General features: G+C 40.6%; 1 protein-coding gene across 11 annotated transcripts in view; it reads left to right on the top strand.

Annotated features, from left to right (window-relative positions):
• The window catches only part of IFT122 (intraflagellar transport 122), a 67,819-nt gene that overhangs the window by 46,103 nt on the left and 7,190 nt on the right, over nt 1–14,526 (top strand). For all 11 annotated transcript variants that reach the window (XM_087954631.1, XM_087954632.1, XM_087954636.1 and 8 more), the window contains 3 exons: nt 303–400; nt 640–740; nt 14,099–14,264. In XM_087954631.1, the coding sequence (XP_087810757.1) occupies nt 303–400; nt 640–740; nt 14,099–14,264 (365 nt within the window). The remainder of the gene's footprint in view (nt 1–302; nt 401–639; nt 741–14,098; nt 14,265–14,526) is intronic.

Raw genomic sequence — 14,526 nt, forward strand, 5'->3', positions numbered from 1 at the left:
GGAAGATGTTGTTCTCTTTGCTTGTAACTTCTGCGGTTTGATATTCAAGAGCTGGAAGGCAAATGTATTCCATTGTTAGCCATAGTAGCCAGCTATGCTCAAATGATGTTTCAGTGCCATTTGTGCCGGGGTTTTCCTCTTTTAAAGTAGAATATTTCATGCAAAGTTAAGTACAAAAGCTATGGTTGGAGGCACATTTGTTTAGGAGCATTAATGCAAGGTTCCTTCAGCATAAGTCTTTCATTATTGGGTTGGCAACTGTTCAGAGGGTTTTATGCTGATATGGCCTTTCCCTCCCTCAGACAATGAGGAGCAGAAGACTGAAATGTTAAAGAAGTTTCACCACTTCCAGCACTTGGCAGAACTGTATCATGCCTATCACTTCATCCACAAATGCACTGTAAGATATTTCAATTCACTCTTTGACCCACAAACTTTCATGAGTTAATTAACTGATGTCATATTTGCTTTTTGAAGCCTGCTGTCATGGGGAGACTGTTGTGGGATTGTCATACAGCTAATTTCTTTTGTGTACTTTATTTATTTATTATTTATCTGTTAAGACCCTTACCTTGATATTGCTGCACCTCAGTGTCTCAGATAGAAATCTGGGAATAAACTTTTATTTTTCCACTGCAGGAAGAACCCTTCAACCACTACTTACCTGAAACACTCTTCAATGTGTCTAGGTTTTTACTTCATAGCCTTACCAAGGAAACTCCTTTGGGAATTTCTAAAGTGTATCCTTTGAAAGGTAAAGGCAAAGGCATATGTCAAACCCAAGACTTATTTGGTGAGCGAAATAAAAGACTCAGTAGTGGATTGTATACGGCATCCTGCAAAAATATAGGGTTATTATATTGTGTGATTATTCTGCGGTTCACAGCCTACAAATCCTTTAATACTATGTTTTATGTTTGATATCATAAAACAGTTCCTGAATAATTTTGAAACACTTATATATCATGAAAACATGCAGCTTAGAAAATATGGTCTTTTAGTTGATAAAATGGGCTTTAGCCCAGGAAAACCTATGCCCCCATAAATATCTTTGATCTGTCATGAGATTTTCAATTGCTTTTGCTGCAGTAGATTAGTATGGCTACTTCTCTGAGCTCCATTATTGGGAAAAATGGGAAGACATGCTGCATCTTCCTTTTAAAATAGCATTATGCTACTTTTAAAAAAGAAAATTACTCATATGAACAGAGTTAATAAAATAATATAATTTATCACTTCCCTCCTTAAAAAAAGGAAAGAAATCTCATGAGCAAAACAACTCCCAAATGCTTTGAACAGATTATTTGAAAGTCTTCTTCTTTGCCTTTTGTTAGATAAATCATGTGTTGACTGATCATATGTTGATGAAAATTGATTGCTGCAAATCAGGTATAGATTTGTCCTTCTAGTATTGTATAATAGTAATTTTTGGACATCCTTGCTGCATGAAAAATCCATTTATTTTTATGTTGATTGATTCCAAATGCTGGAGGTATAGCCAAGTGGAACATACACTTTCTTAACTAGCAAATCAATTTAAACTTGACTCTTTAATCAATTTAAAGTCATGTTAACCTTTCTGTGAATTTCAAGCCCAAATGTGACAATAATAGGGCAAGTGTGTGAGTTAATCTTTTAATTTGTAAATTACATTTCCAGCAACAAGGTGATTGCTTTTCCAGTCCTTATTAATCACTTTTTGATGTATCCAGTACATAAAATAGACTTATCTGCTATATTCACCACATTTTAAGTTAAATAAATCTCACATTCTTTAAAGCAGTCTTCCTGTAGTTCACAAGCAGAGAATGTTCACGTTCATTATACAGCAATTCTCTGGAATAAGAGAAAATTGTAATTAGTTCCAGTAATCCCAGTCCCATAAACTATTTTAATAAAATAAATTCCAGTATCCTCCTAACGGAATATAATCCTGATTCTAAAGCATCCACATCCCTCCCACCCACCACTCCCAGAAGAACAGACAGAGAAAGCAGTAGGTACACAGACAGAACCCACACAAGACAAAAGTCCTATGCAATCTCCAGGTTCTCCATTATTTGACAAATCATGCTTACTAAGCCTGCTAAATCTAGTTCTAGAGATTTACCTTCCATACTATGCCAAAAATGTGTGCGTGGTATTGTTTGATTTGTATATATTTGCTAAATTTGTATAATCCCCCATCACATGTAAATGAAAGGTTCATATAAAATTATCACCTATTGCCACCTCCACACATCCCATTTTTGGCCTCCACACACCCCATTTTTGGCCCATTCCGGACGGCGGGAATCGGAAGAGGCAGAAAATGGGGCGCGTGGAGGCCAAAAATGGGATGCAGAGGCTGAAAATGGGGCACACGGAGGCGTCAATAGGCAATGGCAATCCCTGCAGCCTGAAACAGCTGATCATCGGGAGGCTGATCCTACAATCAGCTGCTTGTGCTAATCAGGCTGTGCTGAAGCTGACCAGGCTATTTGCTGTTTGCTGCAAGAAGGCAAATTGCTGGGAAGAGAGGCCGAAGGGTGGTGGCCAGCAGGTGGCCGGGGCTTTGGCAACATTCGCTGTATAAGATGCATAGACATTTCCACCCACTTTTAGGGGGGGGTGCGTCTTTTACTCCGAAAAATATGGTAATTAGAATAAAAAAAAAGAAGCATAATAGAAAGAGGGTGAGAGTAAACATTAACTGTACAGGTGAAACTCGAAAAATTAGAATATTGTGCAAGAGGTCATTTATTTCAGTAATGCAACTTAAAAGGTGAAACTAATATATGAGATAGACTCATTACATGCAAAGCAAGGTAGTTCAAGCTGTGATGTGTCATAATTGTGATGATTATGGCTTACAGCTCATGAAAACTCCAAATCCATAATCTCAGAAAATTAGAATATTACATGCAATCAATAAAACAAGGATTGTACATAGAACAATATTGGACCTCTGAAAAGTATAAGCATGCATATGTACTCAGTACTTGGTTTGGGTCCCTTTTGCAGCAATTACTGCCTCAATGTGGCGGGGCATGGAAGCTATCAGCCTGTGGCACTGCTGAGGTGTTATGGAAGACCAGGATGCTTCAATAGCGGCCTTCAGCTCTTCTGTATTGTTCGGTCTCATGTCTCTCATCTTTCTCTTGGCAATGCCCCTTAGATTCTCTATGGGGTTCAGGTCAGGCGAGTTTGCTGGCCAATCAAGCACAGTAATCCCACGGTCATTGAACCAGGTTTTGGTGCTTTTGTCAGAGTGGGCAGGTGCCAAGTCCTCCTGAAAAATGAAGTCAGCATCCCCATAAAGCTCGTCTGCAGAAGGAAGCATGAAGTGCTCCAAAATCTCCTGGTAGATGGCTGCATTGACCCTGGACTTAATGAAGCACAGTGGACCAACACCAGCAGATGACATGGCTCCCCAAATCAACACAGACTGTGGAAACTTCACACTGGACTTCAAGCATCTTGCAGTGTGTGCCTCTCCATTCTTCCTCCACACTCTGGGTCCTTGGTTTCCAAATGAGATGCAAAAGTTGCTCTCATCAGAAAAGAGGACTTCAGAGCAACAGACCAGTTCTTTTTTCTTTAGCCCAGGTAAGACGCTTCTGACGTTATTTGTTGTTCAGGAGCGGCTTGACAAGAGGAATATGACATTTGAAGCCCATGTCCAGGATCCATCTGTGTGTGGTGGCTCTTGATGCACTGACTCCAGCCTCAGTCCACTCCTTGTGAAAGTTCCCAACACTTTTGAATGGCCTTTTCCTGACAATCTCTCCAGGCTGCGGTCATCCCTGCTGCTTGTGCATCTTTTTCTTCCATACTTTTCCCTTCCACATAACTTTCTATTAATGTGCTTTGATACAGCATTTTGGGAACATCCAACTTCTTTTGCAATTACCTTTTGAGGCTTTCCCTCCTTATGGAGGGTGTCAATGATGGTTTTCTGCACAACTTTGAGGTCAGCAGTCTTTCCCATAATTGTGATTCCTACTGAACCTGACTGAGAAACTATTTAAAGGCTCAGGAACCCTTTGCAGGTGTTATGGCTTAATTAGCTGATTAGAGTGGGACACTTTGAGCCTAGAATATTGAACCTTTTCACAATATTCTAATTTTCTGAGATTGTGGATTTGGGGTTTTCATGAGCTGTAAGCCATAATCATCTCAATTATGACAAATCACAGCTTGAACTATCTTGCTTTGCATGTAATGAGTATCTCATATATTAGGTTCACCTTTTAAGTTGCATTACTGAAATAAATGAACTTTTGCATGATATTCTAATTTTTTGAGTTTCACCTGTATATACTATTATCAGTGTATATTACCTATACAACTGTATATACCTACATTTATCTCAAATGGTATAGAGTTTCCTGCTTGAGTAGGGGGATGGACTAGAAGACCTCCAAGGCCCCTTCCAATTTTATTATTCTATATTGGGAAAGAAAGAGAATGATGGAAACACAACTGTTGAGGCAAAAAGAATAGTATCTGGATAGGGAAGAAAATACAGAAAATTCTTTATGTATTTCATTCACCAGGCACAGTTTCTGTTTATGGGCATCTAATCTGGGACTAATTTTTGTAGACATTTGTACCTCATGCTAATTACTTTTGTTTTAAAAGCTCCTTCTCTTGTTATGAGCCAATTATATGAGATGGCCCTGCAGCAATCTACAGATAAAGGAAAACTCTTTTGTAGAATAATGACACAGGAACCTGTCTTCAATGTTTCTAACAATTCTGGAGTGTCAAAAGCAACCAGGAGGATTAAGACACATTAATCTTTAATCTTCAAAACACCGTAAGACAGAAGTATTGACATTGAATAAAATGCTAAGAACACTCTTCGATAATCCAAAGTTGGATTCCATCCCCAGCAAAGGTTTTGAAAATAGCCGCTAAATTGATCCAAATGATAGCATCCAGTTCACTGATAGAGTGAAGAGAGAGCTAAAAGGAATTTCACATTTAATTTTTAACATAAAAATTGTACTTCAGCTAAGGTTCCCTTTGAGAAAGGAACAAGAAGAAATAAGAACTTTTCAGTGGGTAGAGGCCTAAGAAGCAAAAAATGAAGTAGAATAATAAGACTCTGCAGTGCTGACCTGCATAGTGTGCTACATGTTTGCCTTCCTGTTTGGAAACAATTTGACATACATTTGAAGCAAATACAAGCTTTTGGAAAAAGTCTAGGAACTGGAGGAGAGAATAGTTGGTCTTCAGCAGCTGGTGACAAAAGTAAAGGTGTACAGTATCCCTTCAAATTAAAGGAGTTCTACAACCTGCTAGTGAAAGCGGCCTACTTTAAGGATGATAGAATAATCAGCTGTGAAGGGTGAGAATAATAACCAAAAGCAAGAGATACAGCAACACTCTGTACTGGAAGTTTGAAACAGCTTTTAGGCCCCTATAGATGAAGCATATAGAGGAAAAAGAGGAGACATCACAGAACAGGAGTTAATGTGCTGGATCCCTCAAAGACAGAAGATGCAACTACTGTATGCCTTCTAAGAAGAAAAAAAAGGGCATTTTGTGAAGTAGTTTACGAATCAATACTACAGAGAACTGAAATAATTGTACACCAAATGGACCTACAAAACCACTGTCAACTCAGGAAGTGTGCTGTCAGCCAGGGTCAAGGATCAAAGACTTGACAGACCAATTTTGGCATTTTATCAAAACCACCAACAACTTCTTCCCAGTAATACATGTTGGGACAAATGATACTGTGAAGAACAGCTCCAGCATTTCACCAAGGAATGTGACAAGCTCAAAAGCCTGGGATATTTTTATTACACTTTCTGTCTGTGCAAACGAAAAGAAGACTAATGTAAATTAATAACTGGCTATGCAAATGAGATTTGGTTTTGCAGACCGTGGTCTACGTTATCTAGATAATGGATTGCTGGCACAAGGAATAGTAAAAGTGTATTTAGCCAAAGCATAACAAGTTTGATTAAGGGTTTTTTAAATTAAATCCCATCTCTGAAAGCGTTTCACAGAAAGGCTGAAGTAAGGACTGCAGGTAAAGAGTTGTGCACTGTTAAAAATGGAGTGTTGCTGAAATGGGGCCTCTTAAACCACTGAAGAGAAGTTAGGGGAAAAAATGCTCATAAGCTTCATGGCTTTCATTATCTATAGATTAATGCTGAGAATATGGGAAATAATCAAGATAAGATTAAAAGGGAAATGGAAAAGGGAAAATATGATTTAATGGGTGTAACAGAGACCTGGTATAATGTGTCAAGAGTGGAATATATTAACTGAAGGATGAATTGACTGAAAGAGTAGAAAGGCACGAGAGGTTGCCCTTTATGCTAAATATATCCATTCTTGTTCAGAAAGCCAAATGAATGTACTTGGCGATGATATATAGAGAGCATCTGAGCTAAAATTACTGAAGCAAAACAAAAAGAAAAGTAATACTGTTGCTAATGTCTCCTATCATCCATCCAACCAAGCAGAAGATAATAGATGATGTCTTCCAAAACAAAGTGAATCTCTCAAAGAGGCATGAAATTATAATTAAAAATTATAGTTTTTAATTGCCCTGATATTTTTGGAGAGACAAATCTAAGCTCCTTCAGGCATCATCCTTTCAGGAAATTCCTGACTTGCCTTGCTGATGGAAAAGAAAGGAGTATGGTGTATGCTTTACTTCAGAGTAGATTCCAACACATTTTGAGCATTAAACTTTTTGTCAGGGGAAAAGTACTGTAGAAAAGAATCTATAAATAGCAGTCATAAATAAGATCTCCTGGCAGGAGAACTTAATAGGAAAAGGAATAAAAATAGGTTCAGGTTCCTAAAGAAGCAGATATTATAAGCACAGTTCCAGACTGTTCTGATGAGGAAAAATGGACTAGAGCAAAAGTCAGTGTAGCTAACATGAAGAGAGAATCTGAAAATCAAAAAGGACACATAGAGAGGAAAAGGTCATATGCAGTCAGGTTACAGAGAAAGTGTACAGACAAGTATTCACGACTGAACTGGAAAAAAAAATCATTCTATCTGCTGCCCAGTGAAGATGGCAACATACAAACTGGTGCCAAAGAGCTATTCAAAATCTCTTTTGGTTCCATCCATTTTATACTAATATAAATGTATGTTTTATCTGGAATTTGTAAAGATGGGATGAGGAACCAGGAGTGAATCTTGAGACTGATAAAAACATAGTTAGGAATACCTCTATTATTACTTGGAATTTAAAGGCCAGATGAACTGAAGTTGTTTAAAAAAGCACAAATGTAGATACAGATACAGATAATCAGAGTTGGAAGGGACCTTGTAGGTTATCTAGTCCAACCCCCCGCCCAAGCGGGAGACCCTACACCATTTCTGACAAATGGTAGTCCAATCTCTTCTTGAAAGTCTCAACTGATGGCGCTCCCACAACTTCCGAGGGCAAGCTGTTCCATTGGTTGATTGTTCTCACTGTCAGAAAGTTTCTCCTTGTTTCCAGGTTAAATCTCTCCTTGTTCAGTTTCCATCCATTATTCCTTGTCTGGCCTACAGGAGCTTTAGAAAATAGCTTGACCCCTTCCTCCCTATGACAGCCCCTCAGATATTGGAAGACTGCTATCATGTCTCCCCTGGTCCTTCTCTTTACTAGACTAGCCAAGCCCAGTTCCTGCAACCGTTTGTTGTATGTTTTAGCCTCCAGTCCCCTAATCATCCTGGTTGCTCTTCTCTGTACTTTTTCTAGAGTTTCAACATCTTTTTTATAATGTGGTGACCAAAACTGGATGCAGTACTCTAGGTGTGGTCTTACTAAGGCTTTATAGAGTGGTATTAGTACTTTCCTTGATCTTGACTGTATCCCTCTGTTAATGCAATTTAGGATTGCATTAGCTTTTTTGGTGGCTGCTGCACACTGCTGGCTCATATTTAGCTGGTTGTCCACTAAGACTCCAAGATCCCTCTCACAGTTACTGCTATCGAGCCTGGTTTCACCCAGTTTATATTGTACTTTTGGTTTTTCTTGCCTAAGTGTAGGTCTTTACTTTTCTCTATATTGAATTTCATTTTATTAGATATGGCCCAGTGTTCTAGTCTGTCAAGATCCATCTGGATCTTAATCCTATCTTCTTGGGTGTTAGCTATTCCTGCCAGCTTAGTATCATCTGCAAATTTGGTAAGTTCCCCTTCTATTCCCTCATCTAAGTCGTTAATGAAGATATTGTATTGGGCCTAAGACGGAACCTTGTGGCATCCCACTGCTTACTTCCCTCCATGTAGACTTAGACGCATTAAGGACTACTCGTTGAGTACGGTTTGCCAGCCAGTTGCGAATCCATCTAGTGGTGGTGCTATCTATTCCACTTTTTTCTAGCTTACCAAAAAGTAGGTTGTGGTCTACTTTATGGAATGCCTTGCTGAAATCTAAATATATTATGTCCACAGTATTTTGCTGGTCTACTAATTTAGTCACTCTGACAAAGAATGAAATAAGATTGGTTTGGCATGATCTGTTTTTAACAAACCCATGCTGACTGCTAGATATTACTTTACTTGTTTCTCGATGTTGGCAGATCTGTTTTTTTATTATCTTTTCCAGTATCTTCCCCATGTTAGGCTGATTGGTCTATAGTTTCCTGGGTCTGTTTTTTTTTTTTTCCTTTTTTGAAGATGGGAACCACATCAGCTCTTTTCCAGTCCTCTGGTAGTTCCCTGGTGCTTTTTCCGAGGGAGAGGTGAAACAGCTGACGGAGTGGGAGTGTGGCTCCGGTGGCTGTGGAGGAAACTGGAGAAGGGCACAGTCCGGCTGGGCATTCAGAGGAAGACCCAGGCCCACCCCCTCTTCATCCTAGGGCACGCAGGGAGGAATGGATAAGGGAGCAAAGAGTTACGTAACTACCCATCTTATACACCATAACTCTTGGTGGCGTACAATGTGTCCAAAATACAACAATATGAGACTGGTTGTTTAACTTTTGAGTTACTTCATTTGATGATTCTTTTGTTTGCTTTCCGGTATACTCAGAAATTGTCAGCCTTGCAAAGTAGTCCAGATAGGAAGCATGATCAATTCTACTTTATAATAATAGAAGAAACTTGCAAGTTTCAAAATATATTTCTCCCCTGTCACTTTTACAGGTAAAGAAATTAAGGACGGTTCCATTTGAGATGGTTGCTAAACCCACATTCTTTTTGCAGTCTAAGCTGCCTCTTGTCTGACCATTACCTTGGTTGTGTGGCTGGGGTGGGATTCAAATTTCTTAGCAACCAGCTCTATGGGTGTGGCCTAATTTGTGGGTGTAGCTTGGTCATGTGACTGGGTGGGCATGGCTTGCTGACTAGGCATGGCTTGGTGGTCACATGTCTGGCTGGGCGTGGCTTGTATGTAAATATTGTAAATATGTAAATATGTATTTTTTTTATTTTAAAAAAGAGCAACTTCACTCAGAGATCTATCTTTCTGCAATCTGCTACCTGAGTGCACTGAAAAATAGAAGCTTCAGTCCTAAGGAAGGTTCAGCTCTGCTTTTAGATTAGCTAGAAAGCAAAAAATCCAATGATTTCCTGCTTTCTAGATAATCTAAATCTCCAGTACAGCTTATAGTCAAAACAGCTGATGGTCAGAAGGAAAAAAAAGAAAAATACCAACTTACTAAAAATTAGGTGAAGGCACAATGCAGGCAAGTTGGATGGCGTGCATGCCAAGTAAGAAGTGAGTGGGTGGGGAAGGGCCAGCCAGTGGCGCAATTTGCCAGTTCTCTGAACTGCACAGAATCATAACAACTGGTTCTATAAAACTGGTCTCACCAGGTAGAATCCCACCCCTGTTGTGTGGTGCTTTCCCCTTTTCTCCCAAGATCATTTGCATGTATCATCCACAACACCAAATTTCAAAAACTCTAAAGCAGAGGATAGAAGGTTGAATGTTAGAGAATTCATCTAATTACAGTTTAAACAGTATTGTAGAAGCAAATATTCAATGAAGTAATAGCTTTCCTTTTGAGGGACATTTTAAAGAAGAATCTAAATACACACCTCTGGGTTGTTTTAATTTGAATTTCTGGAGTAAACTGTAGATTTGGATCAGTGGCATAAATGTCCTTTCAGTAACGTGATTCTAAATTATAAAAGCCTAGATTATTCCCCCTACTTCCATATTCTGAATTAACCCCTATTTTTAAAATGTAGTTGATCCATAATGTAAACTTTCATGTTAAATGTTAATGATTAAAATTATATCTGTGACCCAATGCTTTTCATCTTGCAGGAATGAAAATTGATCCGAGAACAAGGAGCTCAATACTTTCAGGTTTTTAGTGGTGTTGCATAATAGCATTCAATTTGAGCCTGAAGAGGAGTTCAATTCAGAGGTTTCTCATTCCAACCAATAACCAAAGCTAAAATAAATATCTCATAATAAATCTGAAAGAGTAGAAAATTAAATCTACTTTTCCCAGCAGGTTGCCGATAGAATGAAAATGGCCCAGCCAGACAATGTTATTTAATATCCTATAAATGTGTTGAAATCAAATGAAGAAATAAAGAAAGACCTATCAAAATTTTAATCAACATTTAACTTCATCTGGATAACATTTATCTTAGTCCCAACATATCAAAGAATATCAAGCCATCCATCTTTATCTTCTTTCCTATCAAAATTGGTGACATTCAAATTTATATGTTGAAAAAGATTCCTACTTTTCCATGAGGGACTATATATATAATATATAGTCAGTCAGTCATTCAGTATCTACTGTGTTTCTCACAAAATAAGGCCGGGCCTTATTTTTTTTTGACCCCCGAAAAAACAGCTAGGCCGTCTTTTCGGGAGTGACTTAATTCCCCCCCTTGCATCCTCGGGTGGGCGGGCGGCGACAGCTTGGATGTTCGGGAGACCTTCGCCACCGCTGCTTTGCCTTTTCCCTTGCTGCCGCGGCGTTAGAGCAAAGCCGCAGCGTTTGGCGCAGCCACGTGCGGCCAGCCAGGGCTCCTCCCTGCAACCGGAGCCCTGCGGAGACACTTGGCTTCAGGCGCTCCTGTCGCCGCCTTCCCTTTGCCTTCGAAGGTAAAGCGAATTATTTTAAAAACGACACCCTACAACAAAGCCTCCCCTGCCCTAGAGGGCAGCCCAACCCCACGTGGGGAGGCGAATCTCCCGGGGCCGCAGCGCAGGATCGGCCCACCTCGGGAGAAGCGCCCAGCCGCCATCCCTGCCTGGTGCTGGGCTGAGCGCGAAGAGCTTCGCCTGGGGCGCCCAGCGCAGCTGACAGGTGGGCCCTCCTTCCCGGCAGCAGAGCTCTAACCAAGGCAGCGAGCGCCTCCCCGCCGGACCCTCCGCTTATTCCGCCAGGGCCACACCAGAGCCATGCAGGCTGGGCAGAGCCAGGAAAGCAAGCCGCGGGTGCGCGCCCACCTGCCAAGTGAAAGAGCCGGGCTGACCCAAGCTTGGCTTCCTTCCCAAGTCCATCCAGCCCAAACCCAAAGGGGCCACCGGGAGAGGCCGCCCGAGGCAGTGATAGCACCCACCCATCCGTGGACAGGTAGGCAAGGCGACGGCCTGCGCCGCATCCTCCTCCGAGCTGAGCCTCGCCGAGTCAGCGCCTTTGCCTGATGCCCGTTCCGCTGCAGCATTTGGAGCTGCCGGCACATTTGGAGATGCGTGGGGATGGGGACGGGCTGGGCAAGGGGTGGAAAGGATGGGGGGGCTTCGGGCTGTCTCTCACCGCGGACAGGTGGGCGCTATCACTGCCTCGGGCAGCCACGGCAGCAAGGGAGAAAGGAGAAGGGAAAGCAATGGTGGCGGAAGGTCTCCCGATATGAAGTGCCCCACCAACGTAGGCAGCACCATATCCGTGCATGCAACAAAAGTACTTCCTAATGGCAAGCCCCCTCCCGCCATTCCCCCCCCCATTTCGCATGTTTAATATGGGCCTTAATTTGAGGGGAGGGGCTTAATTTGATTTTATGCCAATAAATCATGCTGAGGCTTCCTATTGGTGGAGGCCGTATTGTTGGAGAAACAAGGTACCTACCTACCTACCTACCTATCTCTGGCATTTCCAGTATAGCTTAAAAAGATTCCAATCTCATAGAAAATGATTTGCCTGTTTGGACCAAGGATAATGAACATTATAGTTATTACATAAGACAGTCTAGATCAGAGGTGTCAAACTAGCTGCCTGCAGGCCGGATGTGTCATGCACAGGCCAGGCCCATCCCAGCTCCGTGAATGGGAAAAACCTCAGGAAACATCACATAACGGCAATGTGACACCACAAGTTTGATACCCATGGTCTACATAGACCAAGGATCTAAGGAAGTTACATCTCCTTAGATGTAATGTAACAATTCTTTTCAGAATGGCCTTCCAGATAATTTGGTTTCAACATGTATAGGTTGATACATCTAAATGCCCTCTGGATAGCGATATAGATTGATTATATGCCATTAAGCAGTGTCTGCTCACTGTCTACACAGGTAGACCTGTTGCTGGACGATCAGTTCCCAATCTGACTCTTCAGGTGTAATCGACTCTGTCTCTTTGCTACGGCTTGTCCTTTTTCTTCTTTCTTCCATCTTTTCAGCCTTACTGACCTCTCAAGAGAGTGGAGTCTTTGTGTCCAGATGATGTCAATTTGATCATTTGTCCTTAAGTGTTCTGCTGCTAGCATTTTCTTTGTTCATGGTATTCTCAAGAGTGATGTTTGGAGAAGTTCAAAAGCATTACTCATTCACTTCCACTTCTTCAAAGTGTGTTTTTTGCTTCTATAGATTTTCCCAGGTAAAATAATTTCCTTGTAGGTATAAACACATTCTGGCAACTGAATATCATTTCCAAGGTTTATCATTTCTACTGTACCAATTGCTAATCTGCAGATCATTGATTCCTTTATAGTTGATTTTCAGTCCTAAAAAAGCAGAAACTATCCATCACTATCCATAAATTTCTCCTTAATTTCAGGTTGCTTCTCTCCTTGATTAGTTTCCATCCATTGTTTCTTGCCTTGCCTTCTGGTGCTTTGGAAAATAAGTTGACCTTCCTCTCCTTTGTGGCAAAGTCAAAGTCAAAGACTACCTGTGCTTTAGGCAGCTGTTCTTTCAAAGCTGGCTTGGAACAGAGCTGATTTTCTTTTTAATAGCTTGATTTGGCCTCCTGCACAGTAGTCTCCTCTCATCACTAAAATGATCACCTGCCTCCAGCATTTTCCTATATCATAGCTGTCTGGGAAGTGCCTTTTTGCTTTAGCTGGGCAACTGGGATGACCTTCACACTTCAGGTGACCCTTCTGGGGGATGCGCTCTTGAAATATACTCTTGATTTTCTTTGATCATTCTTCCCCAAAACAGCCTTCCTTCTCATCCAGTCACAATGAGTCAGCATAGCAGGATTTAGGCATAAAAGCAGATTATAAATAAATAATAATAAATAGAAAATTGAATCTAGGATAGTCTTTATCAGGCTTAACCTAAAGTGTAAATGATCTACTGTATATCAATGTATCTGGTGAAGAGGCCAGTGAAGATTGCAAATAATAACTTGGTCTTTTGGGACTGAGATGAGGAGAAATGTAAGAGTGATATTTGATAATTTGTCCCTACTATTTTCCTTCCTAATATTGGGTGAAAGGTTTAAAATCCAATTAAGAAAGCTCAATTTAACCCTGTGAAGCTGAATTTATATGATCCTATTTATCTCGACAGCACATTTATTCTCTTGATGATTGTCTGGTCACCTGTCAATTGAACATAGCATGTTTGTTTTACACTGCACATTAGAGCATACATTTGAAAAGCAGGGCTGCCGGTTTGCTGCTTTTTGCAAGTAATGTTTTCAGCAGCCAGACAGAGGCCTTTTTGTCCCCAGAGACATACGGTGTTTCAAAAGAAAAAAAATCCATTGTCTTTTCTGCACAGATATTGCTAAGCCTGACTTTAAATAAGAGAGTTCATTTCTGAATGGTTCCATTTCCTTTGTTCATTCAAAAAGTATTCAAGCAGTTGTTTTGTATTTTGTTTGTGTAAACAACCTACAAATCGAGGCTTTGGTTATGCTTTAGTGCACGACTCCCCTGACTGAAAGCAATAATGTGGTTTTCTCCTGCTTGCCATATGTATGTTTTGTTCCTTAATTTGATTACAGCAATACGCTATTTGCTCTGGCAAAGCAGAGCAAAGCTCTGGGTGCCTATAAATTGGCTCGTCATGCCTACGACAAGTTGCAGGGACTACAGATCCCAGCCAGATTTCAAAAATCTGTTGAACTGGGAAGCTTGATGATCCGATCCAAGCCTTTCCATGACAGCGAAGTAAGTCCTCTTCTTATTGCCACTGTGCTTTAATATCTGATGTGACCCAAGGGACTATGTTGGCACCTGGCATAAAATCTGAGAAAACTCCTTTGTGAAACCTCCTCACAAAAAGTTCAGAACTTTTGTTACCTTCGTCATTTTTTTAAAAGCATACCTTCCTTTTTTTGAGTAGTTGTCCTTGTCTTCTAAAATTCTGCCTAAAGGGGCTGGCAAGTCAAAGTAAGTGGGATATTATAAATGCTTAACCTTAAATGAACAG

The sequence above is a fragment of the Notechis scutatus genome, chromosome 2, assembly GCF_049901735.1.
Source record: "Notechis scutatus isolate UNSWTSFEM ecotype Mainland chromosome 2, rNotScu1.2, whole genome shotgun sequence".
In the NCBI taxonomy this organism is placed as follows: Eukaryota; Metazoa; Chordata; class Lepidosauria; order Squamata; family Elapidae; genus Notechis; species Notechis scutatus.